This window comes from Meyerozyma guilliermondii, genomic scaffold (genome assembly GCF_000149425.1).
Source record: "Meyerozyma guilliermondii ATCC 6260 scaffold_1 genomic scaffold, whole genome shotgun sequence".
Taxonomy (NCBI): Eukaryota; Fungi; Ascomycota; class Pichiomycetes; order Serinales; family Debaryomycetaceae; genus Meyerozyma; species Meyerozyma guilliermondii.
The window spans coordinates 2,038,093-2,053,180 of record NW_001809800.1 but is presented as its reverse complement, the minus strand read 5'-3'; the positions used below and the strand labels follow the sequence as shown (position 1 = coordinate 2,053,180).

The 15,088-nt window shown below is 44.7% G+C and overlaps 10 protein-coding genes across 10 annotated transcripts; 2 read left to right on the top strand and 8 right to left on the bottom strand. All coding sequences in view use genetic code 12, as the record gives it.

The window, feature by feature from the left end:
* Positions 1–58: 58 nt before the first annotated feature.
* Positions 59–985, bottom strand: PGUG_01183 (uncharacterized protein; the record flags this gene model as incomplete). Its single annotated transcript, XM_001487756.1, has 1 exon — positions 59–985. The coding sequence occupies one exon, from the start codon at positions 983–985 to the stop codon at positions 59–61; it is 927 nt and encodes a 308-aa protein (XP_001487806.2).
* A 677-nt stretch (positions 986–1,662) lies between these two features.
* On the bottom strand, positions 1,663–3,150 carry FRS2 (phenylalanine--tRNA ligase subunit alpha; the record flags this gene model as incomplete). The annotated part of the gene is made up of 1 exon (XM_001487755.1): positions 1,663–3,150. The coding sequence occupies one exon, from the start codon at positions 3,148–3,150 to the stop codon at positions 1,663–1,665; it is 1,488 nt and encodes a 495-aa protein (XP_001487805.1).
* Positions 3,151–3,480: 330 nt separating this feature from the next.
* PGUG_01181 (uncharacterized protein) lies at positions 3,481–3,654 on the top strand (the record flags this gene model as incomplete). Its single annotated transcript, XM_001487754.1, has 1 exon — positions 3,481–3,654. The coding sequence occupies one exon, from the start codon at positions 3,481–3,483 to the stop codon at positions 3,652–3,654; it is 174 nt and encodes a 57-aa protein (XP_001487804.1).
* Positions 3,655–3,942: 288 nt separating this feature from the next.
* On the bottom strand, positions 3,943–5,424 carry LPD1 (dihydrolipoyl dehydrogenase; the record flags this gene model as incomplete). The annotated part of the gene is made up of 1 exon (XM_001487753.1): positions 3,943–5,424. The coding sequence occupies one exon, from the start codon at positions 5,422–5,424 to the stop codon at positions 3,943–3,945; it is 1,482 nt and encodes a 493-aa protein (XP_001487803.2).
* Positions 5,425–7,124: 1,700 nt separating this feature from the next.
* On the top strand, positions 7,125–7,646 carry PGUG_01179 (uncharacterized protein; the record flags this gene model as incomplete). The annotated part of the gene is made up of 1 exon (XM_001487752.1): positions 7,125–7,646. The coding sequence occupies one exon, from the start codon at positions 7,125–7,127 to the stop codon at positions 7,644–7,646; it is 522 nt and encodes a 173-aa protein (XP_001487802.2).
* A 179-nt stretch (positions 7,647–7,825) lies between these two features.
* Positions 7,826–8,848, bottom strand: PGUG_01178 (uncharacterized protein; the record flags this gene model as incomplete). Its single annotated transcript, XM_001487751.1, has 1 exon — positions 7,826–8,848. The coding sequence occupies one exon, from the start codon at positions 8,846–8,848 to the stop codon at positions 7,826–7,828; it is 1,023 nt and encodes a 340-aa protein (XP_001487801.2).
* Positions 8,809–11,109, bottom strand: PGUG_01177 (uncharacterized protein; the record flags this gene model as incomplete). The annotated part of the gene is made up of 1 exon (XM_001487750.1): positions 8,809–11,109. One exon carries the CDS (start codon positions 11,107–11,109, stop codon positions 8,809–8,811), a length of 2,301 nt encoding a protein of 766 aa, XP_001487800.2.
* A 132-nt stretch (positions 11,110–11,241) lies between these two features.
* SCW4 (Scw4p) lies at positions 11,242–12,789 on the bottom strand (the record flags this gene model as incomplete). The annotated part of the gene is made up of 1 exon (XM_001487749.1): positions 11,242–12,789. The coding sequence occupies one exon, from the start codon at positions 12,787–12,789 to the stop codon at positions 11,242–11,244; it is 1,548 nt and encodes a 515-aa protein (XP_001487799.2).
* A 697-nt stretch (positions 12,790–13,486) lies between these two features.
* On the bottom strand, positions 13,487–14,158 carry PGUG_01175 (uncharacterized protein; the record flags this gene model as incomplete). The annotated part of the gene is made up of 1 exon (XM_001487748.1): positions 13,487–14,158. One exon carries the CDS (start codon positions 14,156–14,158, stop codon positions 13,487–13,489), a length of 672 nt encoding a protein of 223 aa, XP_001487798.2.
* Positions 14,159–14,410: 252 nt separating this feature from the next.
* Positions 14,411–14,983, bottom strand: PGUG_01174 (uncharacterized protein; the record flags this gene model as incomplete). Its single annotated transcript, XM_001487747.1, has 1 exon — positions 14,411–14,983. One exon carries the CDS (start codon positions 14,981–14,983, stop codon positions 14,411–14,413), a length of 573 nt encoding a protein of 190 aa, XP_001487797.2.
* Positions 14,984–15,088: the final 105 nt, after the last annotated feature.

Sequence of the window (15,088 nt, the reverse complement as noted above, 5' to 3'; positions counted from 1 at the left end):
TTTTGTTAAACAGCGCAAAACCGATGAGCAGTGCGAAGGTGTGTCTTGTATGCAGTCCCTAAGATAATTTCGATTCCAAGATGAACTCGTCGGTGGAGTCTGGTTTGACCGGAGGTGAGAGACCAAGTTTTACGTTGGCGTCGATGAGGATCTGGTTGGCAATCCATAGTTTTCTTTTTTCTTTTTTGTAGTGGTCGAGTTCTCGGCCGAGAATGGTTGACACTTTAGTTGCAACATTCAAGCGTCTTTCGAGAACTTCATGAGATTTTTGGAGCTGTTCAATATTGGAGGTAAAATCAGACTCTTCCGTGGTGGGGTCGGGGCCCACTTGGTGGCGGTACCTCTCGACGGCTGCCCTATACTTTTTTTCATTTATAGGAGAATCGAGTAAATCGTTCCAGTGAACCGGTTTTTCTTTATCTCTCAAGGTATCTACAAATAGCAGGGAATACCACCAAGGAGTCCTCAATTCGTCGTCTAGTTCGATGGGAGTAATGTCGTCGTCTTCACCTTCCTCCTTATGATCAACTTTTAATCGTTTGACCCGATCTCTATTAAGCACCAAGCCTTCTTTGGTAGCATGGAGTTCATGAGCCGCTTTGATATGTCTAGCCAACACGTCCTGCTTACCAAAAAACTTGGCACATTCGGGAATGGGACAGAAATACCGTTTTTCTCCCGTGTGGATCCGAAGATGATTGGTCAATCCTGGTTTCGTGAATTTGGGAACGCCGTAATCTCCACATCCTGCCCAATGGCATGCGATCGACTTTGTTTCCTCCATTGAGTAAGACCGCAAGTGTCTTTCGGCAATATGAGACACGAGCGCCGGTTGGGACGGCTGCAGAGGCCATGAACATCCCACCCACTTACAGGTAGTTTCTTGGGAGCCGTTTTTCGTGCCGTTGTCTTCTATAGGTGGAGCTTGAAAAATGGGTTCTGAGTCCTCTGGACTGCGATTTTTTGCGGGTTCTATGTGTTCCATAGTTGTGGATGGTGCCAAACAAAAAGCGAAAGCGACTTGGTATGAGAGAAATGAACTGCGACCGTCTGATTCAGATTGAAGAGTGGTGAGAATCGGGCCACCGGTGCACCAGGCTGGGAAAAGAACGGAGTGGAGGAATTATGCAGTTGCGAGAGCTAATGAGTGTTAAGCAGACACTGTTATAGAGTATCAAGTAGTACTTTAAAGTGTCTATTGGTGACTATTGGTATCTATTAGTATTCATTATTATCAATGGGATCAATTAGTGTCTACTAGTTACTTCATTAGTATCAATTAGATTTTCTTGGAATTCATTAGTATCAATTAGTATCAATTAGTATCTGTTGGTGTCTATTGGTATCTACTAGTATCTGTTACTATCTATTAGAACTTTTCGACAAGTACCACTGTCTTCCCAGTATCTAGCCAGTATCAACTGGTATGTTGAAAGCTTACAGTTTTCATTTACAGTATCGTAACCATTACTACCTTACTAGTATTTAATACTTTAGCTTTAGTTGTATCTATTAGTACCTACGCCACCTACCAGCCAGTGCTACTGTCTTGACCACTATCTACATCAAGGAGTAATACTCTCTAGAAATATAACCTTTAGCTTAACTAGTCTAATCACTTTTATTAAGTTACTATCTTCTGTCCACCATCATTATGCTATATTACACCAAAGCCTCGTCTAATCTAGCAGCCGGGTTTGTCTCTATAAAGTCCAACGACACCTTGTGTCCCAACAATTCTCTAATATTGGAAACGCCATACTTGATCATGGTTGGTCTCTCTAATGACAATCCCCAGCCTAGCACCCGCATGTTCTTGGGCAATCCCATGGCTTCGAGCATTTCTGGTCTGAACATACCCGAGTTTCCAATTTCAACCCACTTGCCCAATCCTTTATGATAGGCGAAAATTTCCAATGAAGGTTCTGTGTATGGATTGTAGGCGGCCTTGAATCTCAATTGGTTAACACCCATCTTGCCGAAAAAGTCATCCATGAATCCAATCAAGTCTCCCAACGTGATATCGTACCCAGCTATAACTCCCTCCACTTGATGGAACTCAGCCAAATGGGTAGCATCCACAGCTTCATTACGGAACACTCTGTCTATCGAGAACAATCTGGTGGGCTTTGGATCTTTCGCCAACTGATGCAACATGGCAGAAGAGATGGCGGTGGTATGAGTTCTCAAAACCATACGCAACGACTCTTCGGCTTTCCATGGGTATCTGTATCCAATGGAACCGTATTTTCCGTCCTGGTGAACCTGCTTAATATTTTCCCAGTACTCACGGTCGGTAGGTTCTTTGGCAACTTTGGGGTCTTTCAAGTAGAAAGTGTCTTGAAGATCACGAGCAGGATGTTGTTGGGGAACAAATAAGGTGTCAAAGTTCCAGAAACCAGACTCTACGTATTGGTTCGAGGGCATTTCAGTGAATCCCAAAGAGAAAAAAATTTGTCTGAATTCTTCACGAACCTTGTTCAAAGGATGCAAAGCACCAGAATGAGGGAATGCACCTTCGGAATTGAAGTTGTACGGTTTGAATTCGGCATTCTTCCAGCTACCATTGACAATCATATCGGAAGTAATGTCGGTTTCCAAAGTCTTGATTTCCAATCCGAAATTCTTGCCCTTTTCTATCTTGTATCCAACAATCTTAGTCAACGAAATTAACTTTCTCTTCTTCAATTCCTGAAGTTCTTTCTTATCCGATAACGAACCACTCGACTGAATTGTCTTCAACTGGGTCACAGTGACATCTTCAGGCAAAGAATCCACCTTGGCAACAAGTTTATCACCATCTTTGGCAATCCAGCCATTCTTGAATGCTTTTCCCTGTCCCAACTTACCAGCATTACCCAAGGTAGAATTGACGTCAGCAATCTTCAATCCGTCCAATGACTTCATAACCTCATTGAGAACGCGAAATTCGTGAGATCCAGCCGTCAAAAACTCCTCGGCCTCTTTTGTCAAAATCCACTTGTCGGTTTCGATTTTATCAAACGATATCATTTCCTTCGCCCACAAAGAAGTAAGGTTGGAATGGAGCGTATTGGGGTCATACTTGGCGAGCACGTCGTCCTCAAGCGTGGACTTAACCCCGCCGGTGGCATCGACCCTCTGGAGTATCTGGAGCTGTATTTCAGACATGGGTGGTGACTGATCGATGGAAATTTTCGCGGATATAGCACCCGCACACCAGAATCATAAGACAGATTCGGAATTTTTTTGGTGTGTGGCTGTCTTTTCTGGATGACGTCGTGCGCGCCCACGGTAGCATGGGGGAATGCTAAGCCTTAGATTCCAGGTGTTCATTGCGATCGTGCGCGGAGTTCAGGCGCTAACTTACATAAGTATGATTTTTCGCAGGGTTGCTCATCAATGATGCATCTGGTCAGGCACACAGGACGTTTGCGCGGCTGAGCAATCAAGATTGAGACTATAAAAACAAACAGAGTTGCACATTTTAAACTAAAAAAAATGGCATTGACCTGTACCGATATCTTTAAATTATTCTTCGCTATCATCTTACCACCTTTGGGTGTGTTTATGGAAAGAGGATGTTCTAGTTCGTTGTTTATTAATATCCTTTTGACGTGTTTGGGTTATATTCCTGGAATCATCCACGCAGTGTATATTATAATGCGGTACTGAAGAGCGACGAAGTCGCGATGAATGATGAAATCGTGATAAAGTGATGAGTGATGAAATGAATCGCGAAAAAGTCAGATCTTAAATGTGTATTGGTATATATTACAATGTATGTGATACATTACTTTAACCACTTATTCTACTCAATTCCCATTCTACAATTTCTATTCTTTCTCTCTCATTAGAGTTTCTGCTTCGATTTCCTTTTCGGTTTCTTTTGTGTTGCTCGTTTAGCCAGACTGCATTCTATACATCTTACATGAATGACTACTCACTTAATGTAGTATTCTACTAAAAGTTGATGGGCTTGTCAAAAGTAGCCAATGCTGCCTCCTTGAATGCTTCCGACAATGTTGGGTGAGCATGGCAAGTTCTGGCAATATCCTCGGTGGATGCACCATATTCCAAAGCAAGTCCTGCTTCGGCAATCATCTCACCAGCGTTAGGTCCGATAATGTGGACTCCCAAAACCCTTTGGGTCTCGGCATCGGCAAGAAACTTGACAAATCCATCGGTGTCCAAGTTGGTCTTGGCTCTGGAATTGGCAACAAATGGGAACTTACCCACCTTGTATTTGATACCTTGTTCTTTCAACTGCTCCTCATTGGCTCCAGTCCATGCAACTTCTGGGTGGGTGTACATAACAGCAGGAATGTTAGCATAATTGACATGTCCATGGCCATTTTTGATGTATTCAGCAGCAGCAATACCTTCTTCTTCGGCCTTGTGTGCTAACATAGGACCAAAAGTCACATCTCCAATGACTCTAATGTGAGGAACCTTGGTTCTGAATTCGGAATCAATCACCAATCTACCCTTGTTATCCTTCTCCAAACCAACGGCTTCCAAATTTAAGCCAGTGGTGTGTGGTCTTCTACCAATAGCCACCAACAACACATCCGCTTCCAACTCCTCCTTCTTACCCGACTTTGCATCTTCAACCTCAACTTTAACAACTTCTCCTTCACGAACACCCTTGGTGACCTTTGTACCAAGCTTGAATTTCAAGCCTTGCTTAGCCAATAATTTTTGGGTTTGCTTGGCAACTTCACCGTCCATACCAGCACCAATGGCGTTCTGGAACTCGATGATGGTGACCTCTGAGCCCAATCTCAGCCATACCGATGCCATTTCCAATCCAATAATACCACCACCAATAATTGCCAATCTCTTGGGTACCTCTTTCAACTCCAATGCTCCAGTAGATGACACAATTCTTTCCTCGTCGATTTCAATACCAGGGAATGGAGTCACCTCGGATCCGGTGGCAATAATGATGTTCTTGGCATTAAGTTTGACCTCTTCTGATCCATCAATGGGTTTGACATTGACGGTATGTTCATCCACAAATGAACCCTCACCTTTGAAATAAGCAACCTTGTTCTTCTTGAACAACATCTCTACTCCTCCAGTCAATCCTTTAACAGCCTTTTCCTTAGCAGCTTGCAAACTAGCCATATCTACACCAACCTCTCCATTGATCGAGATACCTCTGGTCTTGGCCTCGTGCTTAATTTGATGGTACAAATGCGAATTGTTCAACAAGGACTTGGATGGAATACATCCCACGTTCAAACAAGTTCCTCCCAAAGAACCTCTCTTTTCAATACAAGCAGTATTCAAACCAAGCTGAGCATTCTTGATTGCCGAAACGTAACCTCCTGGACCTCCACCAATCACCACCACATCGAAATCCTTGGTGGATGCAAATCTGACAAGCTGGGGAGCCTTGAAGCTGCGGACGAACGAGCGCACACCACTAGTTCTCAACATGATAATTTATGAATATTTGTCACCGGAGCTCGAATAAATTCAAAAAACCTCCGGGGTCGTGTCCGGGATCCACGGGTGTGCATCACCCGTGCACCAGCCCGAGTCAGAAATGAAAAACGAGAGGAGGAAGAAGGGAGTCTGAAAAGACACTAGTAATTGTAGAAGTATACTTTTGTTGGAAAACTGGCAATTGAACAGTTGTAGGTTGACGGTTGAATTTGTGCACCCGTGCACCATACAGCAACACTTTCTGTCCGCGTTCCGAGAGTGTGGCACCCAACCACCACCACCACCATCGCCACGGACTTCAAGTGCCGATCTTTTGGTCCTGCATCCAGACCACTTCCCTGCCGCTGCGCTGGTAATTCCACCTTACGCGCTCCGCAGCCAGAGCCACTATATGGCGCGAGCGAGACGGCGAAAAATCAGACAAAACAAGAAAAAAACGAGGCAAGAGCGAGACGAATTGCGAGACGAGATGGGGCGGGGAGCGAGTCATTATAGCAATAACTTTTTCTCTTTCCCTTTCCCTCTGCCCTTCAGCTCGATCTATCGTATTCGTGTCTATCGTAATCGTACTGTCAAACCTTATATCTCGGTAGCTAAAATTTGCACCCACCACGAACCCTGCTTCGAGCGGCGACATCCTGCATCGGCACCCTCACTATCGCAATTGTGAAACGATCAGCCACCTGGTCTGGACTTCGCGAAAGCTATCTATAGCAAGTGCCAAGCCGGGTTCGGAGCACCAATACCGATAGTGAGATAGATGCCGATAGTATGGTGAATTATTGTGGTCATTGTAAACAAGTGTAGACGATTATTAAAGAATAGATTACTGGCTAAACCTTGATTGCTACTTTTGATTATTTTTCGATCAATCTAACCAAAACCCCAAATGCTTATTCCGCCTGCCGCTTTCGTCATTCTCACGTTACAACACCGAGGTAATCAGAAGCGGAATAATTTACCTGCGAATAAAAAATTCGCACAGAAAAAAAAAAGGACAAAGAGGGAGACAAAGGGCCGCTTATAAACGACAAACTGCCGCAATTGATACCCCAATCAAAGCCTCAGGCAATATTACCAATAGACTGAAGAATCATTCTCAAGTTGGAGTTTTTCGGCCAAGGTTCATCTCATCACAAGACGCCCGATGGTTCATAACCAAAGGCGCCGTTAACTCATGCCTGAACTAGCTTCCAGAATTTGGTCTGGGTAGACGCACATTGTCAAACCTGCCTGCAGGACGGCGACAGGAGGACAATAGGGGACAATGCTACTATTATGATAATAGAACATGTTTGTTACACACCACCTAGCAACCATTGTCTAGGTTTAGATTAGTCTAGACTAACTTAGTAGGCACGTTGAACCCTTTGGAACCTACAAACTTCAATTTCTCATCGCCGAGGCTGGTTATGAAAGGGGGATAATATACCCGATCCCACCTCGACGTGCTGCAGCAATTATTCCGATTCGGGACTGATCTGATGGGCTGGTGTACGGATGCGCCCTATTTTCCACCCGACTAAGAATTTGAATGTGCATTTGGCATCGTAAAAGTATATGCACCTTTGGTAAGGAGTTAGCGGGGACTGTGGTGGTTTTTGTGTCAAGGCGTCATATTTATAGGGACAATTATCCTGTTTCATTCGTTGTCTTTTCGGCCTTGCATTTTAATTCTGGTTCCTTAATTAATGAATATCGAGCAATTTCTTGACGACTTCGAACCTCGTTATATGGAATCTTACCATCAATGTGAGCAATGTCCCTCGTTGAAAACTTCTCATTCTCAATTAACTTTGAGCTCTCCTTTATTAGAGTCAGAACCAACCTTCCCAATCTTCCCGCAGCGGGCTGCGGATCTTGCATCTTCAATATATTCTGACTCTTGTTCTCCACCATTACAACCAACAAAATTGTTGTTGGAGTCCATAGAAACCTCGCTGTCACGTTTGTTGCATCGCAGACACACTTCCAAACTGAAAAAGTCCACCGTTGGGAACCCATATTATAGACCATCCACTCGGTCGGCTTCTTCAATTCCTACTTTAGCGTCCTTAGATACCGAATATCACCATATAAAAAGGAGAAACGTATCTGTGGGCACGGATCTGGGTTCTGATTATGAACTGCAAGCGTCGTTTTCGTCGATCGAATCATTCTTGTCGTTAGATTGTGAAGCCCAGTCGTTTCAAGACGATGAAAAGCTGGAATAGGATCATAGACAGAGTATCCATAGACTGGAATACACACATACAACATACAGAAACTAACTCTACAATATTTCAGATTTTCTACAATTTTTCACATCTTACTCCATTGAATGCTAATATCCATATACTCTACCATAGTCTTATGACTATACCACTTCTCTCTCTCTGTCTCTTTCTCTCACCTATCGTTCCGATAGTTGACCTATTAATGGCTCCAATGCCAATGGAAGAAGCTCGGCTGCATCGCCATGAAAGCCCCAAGTATCCTTCTGTTTTCCCTGCAAAATATCCTCTTCGATATCTGTATTGAATATCGCAACCTTTCCGCCCTGTAAACGTACTCGTTCAACGTAGCTGTTGGCAGGATATACTGTTCCGCTAGTACCAATTACTAGTATCAAATCGACCTTTCCCTGTTGAAGAAAATTATCAATTGTATCGATGGTTATCAATGGAAGTGATTCTCCAAACCATACTACTCCAGGTCGAAGCAATTCTCCGCACACTGGACAACATGGAAGATCTTTTTCGGAAAGTTGTTTCACTGGAGTAAATTCTGGTGAACCATCACTACTCTCTTTTTCTTGTTCGGTTCCTGCCAATTGTGGGGTAAGAGGATGGTTAAAGTTTTCGTGGTCGATGTAATTGCAGGTGAACCCCGTACATTTGAGTTCAAAGAGTGATCCATGCAATTCCAATAGTCGTTCGGGATTATGGTTGGCTCGAGCCAGCAAGCCATCGACATTTTGAGTAATTGTAATGAAGTCTTTGTGAACATGAGAAAGCTTTGCTAATGCCCTGTGACCATTATTGGGTTGTGCTTCAAGTGCTAGTTGTCGTCTCCACGAATAAAATTGCCAAACCAACCCGGGATCTATATAAAACGAATCCGGAGTCGCCAAGTCGATCATATTGAAATTTTTCCAAAGTCCTTGAGTTCCTCGAAATGTCGGTAGACCAGAAGATGCCGATAGTCCAGCTCCCACAAGCGCTATGATTCGCTTCAGAGCCCGAAGATGGTCGTGGAACTCGGCAAACATGTTCGACATCGGCGGAGTGAATGCAATGAGATTCGCGCCTGTCAAAGTTGCATGAAGCTGCAAAGCGAGCATTATCTGATTAGATTGCAGAATTGCAATATTACATTCATTATTGATTATCTCATCTATATTTTGGTTTCTACGTTCGTCTTCTGTGCCTTCCATGCCAAATATTGCGCTGAATGCCCAAGGTTTACACCATTGGCCGTGATAATTCGCTGACCAACCATCAATGGCGGAGATCTATACCACACAATGTCTCGAGTTTCCTCGGCTTCGGCGTCGCCAAACTCACCAGGAGCCACTTTTCTCTTCTTGGTGTTGACAGATCCCGCTACGCTTGCAAGCGAATTGTCCTCGTCGTTCATAGCGTAACTTAGCACTCCTCCAGAGAGCAAGTTTGAGTAAGCCGGACTGGCATTATGAACCGAAAGAGTCGATTGCAGCGGACCTGGAAAAGCACTAGTGGTAGCTACCGCTGGCCGTCTAACATCTCCGGTTCCAATACGGTGAACCGTCCGTTGCTGTGTTTGGAGCATGTGACTTTGCTGCTGAATGTTCTGATTGTACCGTGAAACACTGGAACTGTACGACCGATCCATGTCGTTGTAGTCGTGGCTCACAGGTACCGGGGTGCTGATACCACTATTGGACTGAGTTGGGTATGCGCCGCCGGTCATTTTCATCTGCAGAACTGGGGTAAAAAGATACGCTTTTCTACCATCGACATCGTATTCTGGTGCCTCGGCAACATTAGGACTAGTAGAATATTGTCCAAGCTCGTCGTCTTCGACTGGTTCACGCAAGAAAACCAGACCCATAATAGGTGGTGCATTCGCATCGGGACCAGGCGTAGGCTCAGGAATGGCCATGTTTGGAGTTGCATCGGACGGCAACGTATTCTTGATGGGTGATTCAAACTTGATAAGCTTTCGAGGCTCGTTGAGAGGAATCAACGGTATTTCCGGTTGGTCTCTAATTTCGTCTGGCAAGCATGCTTTCCAGGTTCTGATTCTGTTAAAAACATGGGAGTTTTCGTTGTATCTGAACTCGCAGATAAACCACGGCATACCTTCGGGCACCACCGACGCAGGCAAGTCGCCCTTTTGGTGACGAGTCAAGAAAATAACGTAGCATGGCCCCAAAATCTCCGACGCCAAGTGGTCGCGGTACTGACCGGTTTTGCAAACTTCGTTTTCAAAAAAAAGGCGATCGTGCCTATGGCAGGTTTGCTCCGGCCGGTAGTACCAGCACACATTGGTATACTTGGTTCCATCCTCTGTTGACCAGAGCCGGAAAATCTGGCCCACTGTTGGTTTTAACGGTTCTGTGGGGTTATTCATGAGAACCCAATCGCCGATTTTGTAGGTTTGGCCATTGATATCGATGGAGTCCAAAGGCACACGAATGATTCCGTCACCGCCCGGAGTATTAGACACCAAGAGGTCCTTTTCTGGTCTCATGAGCTCGGCATTGATGATGTTATTAGCTTCAGCTTCCAAAAGTAGACAGTCCTGATACACGGGGGAAAGCTGGTTACTCGTATAGTAGAACTTGACATTTTGGAACATGAGCGACAAGTCGGCAAGAAACTCATCTACATTGTGATACTTTCTTGTTCTGACCTTGGCTCGGATATCATTCAAGCAAATGGGGTTCTTGATCATCAGGTAGTAGTTTGGTTCCATACGAGGATCAGGCAATTTTTCGAGGTGTGTCGTCAACGGATGGTTTGGATCGTTCGGGTGACGCAATTTTTTAAAGTGTTTCAAAATAAGTTTGATTCTGGTCTCGTATGGACGGTCGATGATTGGAGGTCTGCCTCGTCTTATTCCAGATTCGAGTTTCTTGTTGCCAACTCCGCCGTAACTGCTTGTTCTGCTGACCATATGGTTACGGTTCAGGCGTTGTGGTGGGGTATTGATGGCTGAATAGTCGTCGTAGTCATCGTCTTCGTCTTCTTCTTCGTCGTCACTTTTCATTGGAGTAGACAACTTTCCAACTCCTTCCATTGGATAATCATCGTCCTCCGGAAGCGGACCCAAATCCGGGTAGAAAACCTCCACCAGTTTCTCGGCATTTAATTTGGGAATTACCTTGTCCAAAATATACTCATTCAATATCATTGCGTGTTGATAGATTTTCGATCCTTTCATGTTGTACAACCTAGCATTCCACGATATTTGCGCGAGCTGGCTCACAAACTCCTGTGCTGACTTGTAGGTACTGTTTTTTATCGATCTTCCAACACCATGAAGAGACACTGGATTCAAGATAATCTTGTAGTAGTCAGTTCCGGTTCTCAAAGGAAGTCTTTGAAACGTTTCCAGAATCTGAATCCCCTCATCGTCCTTCAACAAATAAATGCCATCGAAGATCGGCTGAAGTCGATGACTCAATTTGCGCCGTTCTCGTTCTGCCGACATGGTTGTTTTGTACGCGAACTCGAAGATGAAAAATGGTGAGAGGCAGGTGCAGGAGTGCGAAGTGTGAAAAGCTCAATACTTTAAGTTGGTTGCAAATTACAACATTCATTATTTTACATGGTATAACATCTATCAGGCATTAGGGTCTCCGTAGATTCCCCAGTACTTCTCCACTCCGTATGCACCACCATCCTTCCAGTAGTCGTTGAAAGTGGTGAACATAAATACCTGGTCTGCCAACACACTATTGATACTTTTAATGGCAGCGAGTTGGTTGGAGACGGAAGGTTGACACTGGCCATAATTAGATCCCTCGGTGGGCCAGCCAGTCTCGGTAATAAGAATACTCTTGGAGTTACCGCAAGCATTTTTCAAGTTGGATATTTGGTTCTGAAGCCATGGACCCGAGTTGGAAGGTTGCACACCTCCATCCCAGTATGGGTGGGAATTTACAGCCAAGTAGTCGGAAACATCACAAAGAGCAGGGTTGGCAACAACAGCAACGAGGGTATCGACAGTCACAACGTAACCATTGTAACTTGGAGCATTTTGTTTGAGCCAAGTACGAGCAGTTTGGACTCCTGTACTCACCTGTTGAACAGTTCCTTGGCCCGAATTCACCTGTTCGTTTCCAATAGCAATGGTGTGCACGGCACTCCAGCCTCTTGATGACGTCTGGACTTGTTGCTTGGCACTTTGCAAATCGGATTGCACCGAGCTCAGGTCAATGGGCCACACACCCAAGAACAACTTTTGCGACGAGGACATGGCAGCAAGTACATTCTGGATACCGCTGCAGTCGACACTGTATAATCTAATGATTGAAAAAGGAGACAACTCGGCAATATCGCTTTTCACTTCAGCGGCAGTTTTACAGGCTCCACTCTTGGTGTATGGAGAGTACGAGATACCCTTGGCTGAAGATGCAGCTTTGACATTGGCAATTCTGGATCCAGTGTAGCTAGCTTCTGTGGGAGATGAACTGGGATCACTGTCAAATCCAGGAAGATTGGTATAGGCCCCCGAAACGGTGGAGCCAGCGGTGCTAGTGCCAAGAACAGCAGAAGCAGCAGCCGAAGCAGATGCAACAGCGGCAGGAACTTGAACGGACGAAACTGCGACTGAACTAGCGACTGAACTAGCCACTACAGGAGCACTGGCTGTTGGTGTGGTTGAGGTGGAACTACTGCTTTCGCCAAAAAGATTGGAAAAGAAGCCCAAAATACCACCAGAACTGGATGATGCCTTGGCAGCAGGTGCAGCAGCGGCAGCCGGAGATGCAACAGAAGATGCAGTTGGAGCAGCAGCTGGAGCAGTCGAAGCCGTTGTGGTGGACGAGCTTCCGCCAAAAAGTCCGGAAAGAAACTTGCCAAATCCACCACTGGATGCAGAAGTAGTCGCAGGAGCAGCGACAGGAGCAACTGATGCAACTGGTGCCGGTGCAACTTGCGCAGCAACGGTAGTAGCTGCTGGAGCTGGGGCGGCTGCGGCCAGGGAATCGTCATCAACCAAGTTCAGAATCCAGCTGAACAAACCTCTACGATCGAGGTCGACGGTAGGAAATTCAACAGCCAAATCTTGCTGTCTCTTTTCAACAGAGTCTCTGTCAACAGGATATGCCGACGACGGTCCCGGTATGCTGAGGACCACAGCAACTAAAACATAAGGGGAAAGCTTCATTTTTTAAACCCCACGAAATGAAGGCACGAAATTGCCGTATAATTCAAGCAGGAAGGAATGATGTGGATCAACGAAAAAACCGAAAACTCCAGGGAGTAGAAAATACAAATGGTAGAACTAAAACTTGATTTACCATTTGATTTCATCTCTCATGGATTATATACTAACAGTGTCAAACCAAGCCTTTGCAGCCATGACACTGTGCATGCAATAACATTGCCTAATTAGGCACTTTTGTTCATTGAGCCGCACCAACCACGACGAATCGCCTGCCTGATTAGGAAGTCAGTAAAAGCTACCTTTTACTTATCCCCTCCGAAGTACCCGTTGTGTTGCTCCATTGGGTAAATAGTAGTTGGTCCGAAACGTGCAGAATCCTCGTTTACTGGTTAAGGATGAAAGGCGGAGATTTGGCCTGGACAACGAAGGCTGATGCTCGTTGCGGACTTACATGTGCCGAGCCAGTGTATCATAGCCATGAGCCATGAGCCATATGATCTCGATGAACAGATAGTATTCTCGATGCACTATAGTACTGTCAATGTCAGTTGAGGACAATGACAAAGTTTCTATTTGTGCTGCGAAAAACTCGCTCAACTGTCAGGTGACTTGTATCTGCAATACCCCTTCTTTTAGCACTTGCGGCTCATGAAATCAGTAGTCTAAGCCTATAGTGGAGAAGCGGCGTCAGAATGCATCACCTGAGCCACTTCAAAATGTACCAAAAGCATACGAAAAGCAATACCACTCCGGCCCAAAAGATCCACTTGTCTTGCCTAGCACGTTTTTCAATGGTGCGAATGGTACCCCTACTGACTCCAAGCGTTACCAAACTGTCTTCGAATTTTGCCTTGACTCGTTGTAACGTTTCATTTTGACCCACAATATCTTCAAATGCCTGTTGTCCCATTTCCAAAATTTGATCCAATTGCTGGCTTCCTCTTTGCAACGAAGAATGTTCCTTAGCCAATCCTTCATGATACATCATTGGCAGCTGGACGTTTTCTGCTGCCTCGTATGGATTCTCGGAAGTGTTACCGGCATGTCGGCGTCCCATAAGTTCTTGGGTGTTGGCTTCATGACGTAAGTTTTCTCGTTGAAGTTTCAAATTGTCGAATTTCTGAGTAAATTCTTGTAGGTCTTTGTTGAACTTTTCAAGCCTGGCTTCATGCTTTGTTAAGTGGTCATCAGAAGGCGCTTGTGCTACCAAATCACCATATTCTTTGATAGTTTTTCGGAACGCAGTCAATGACGTTGTGATCGAGCCTTGTAAAGACAATGGCGAAGTGGAGATGTTGGATTCAAAAGTAGCCAATTCTTTTGATAAGAGCTTCGTCTGCTTGATGCCATGGTTGTAGAGTGAATTCATGATCAGTGAAAGCTGGGAAAGTTATTGGACGTTACACGAAGACACGAAGGTGAAAACGCGGTGCCTGCAGAGAATAGCGAGAAGAGAGTAGTAGCGAGAAATAGCAAAAGTAACAGATAGCAATTAGTAGCAGTAGCAAATAGTAGCAATCGTAATGTGGTTGTGGTAATCCTGGAGTGGTATGTAGCAGTCTTAAATAGTAGCAATTGTGGTAATGTAGTAATCTTAGTGGTAATGTAGCAATTGAGCAGGTCATCCAAAAAACCGAACAAACGCCAATAATAATGCAAACGTACCCGATGACACTCCGATAAGCCATTGCATCACCTGGGTTTTCACAGACTTGATTTGCATTTGCATGTTGGCAATCTCCTCGTCAATTCTGGTATATGTATCTTCGATTTTCAGTTCATGAATCGAACTCTCTTCTCTTATTCTCCCCTTTTCCAAATTCAAGTCGAGACGAACACCCGCTTGACTTCGGGTGATTTCTTCCTTTAATCTGTTCTTTAAATTGGTCAAATCGGTTCGTAGATTCTCTTGTTCTTTCTTCAAATTGTTAAATTCTGATTTGTCCATGGTCTGTAATTCTCCCTTGAGCTTGGCAAAGTCGACTTTTTGCTGGTACGCCGTCGACGATAACGTTTCCTTGTTCACAAGGTTCTTTGTGATGGCATATATGCCGTCATTGACGGCACGATTAACGATATTTACAGCTGTTTCAGCTTGTTCAGGTGTAAATCCGCCGTTCTTGAGTGATACTACAAACTTCTTGGTGTCGAATTTGGTAATGCTGGACAACAGTCTCACACCTGGTCGCCACATCTAGCAAAAATAAGGACTCTGTACTAATCATTCGCGACACTAAGTCATGATAGTAAGCTGGTGTACGGGTGTGTTGCTCCCCATCTTTAGTTCTAAAATTTACTG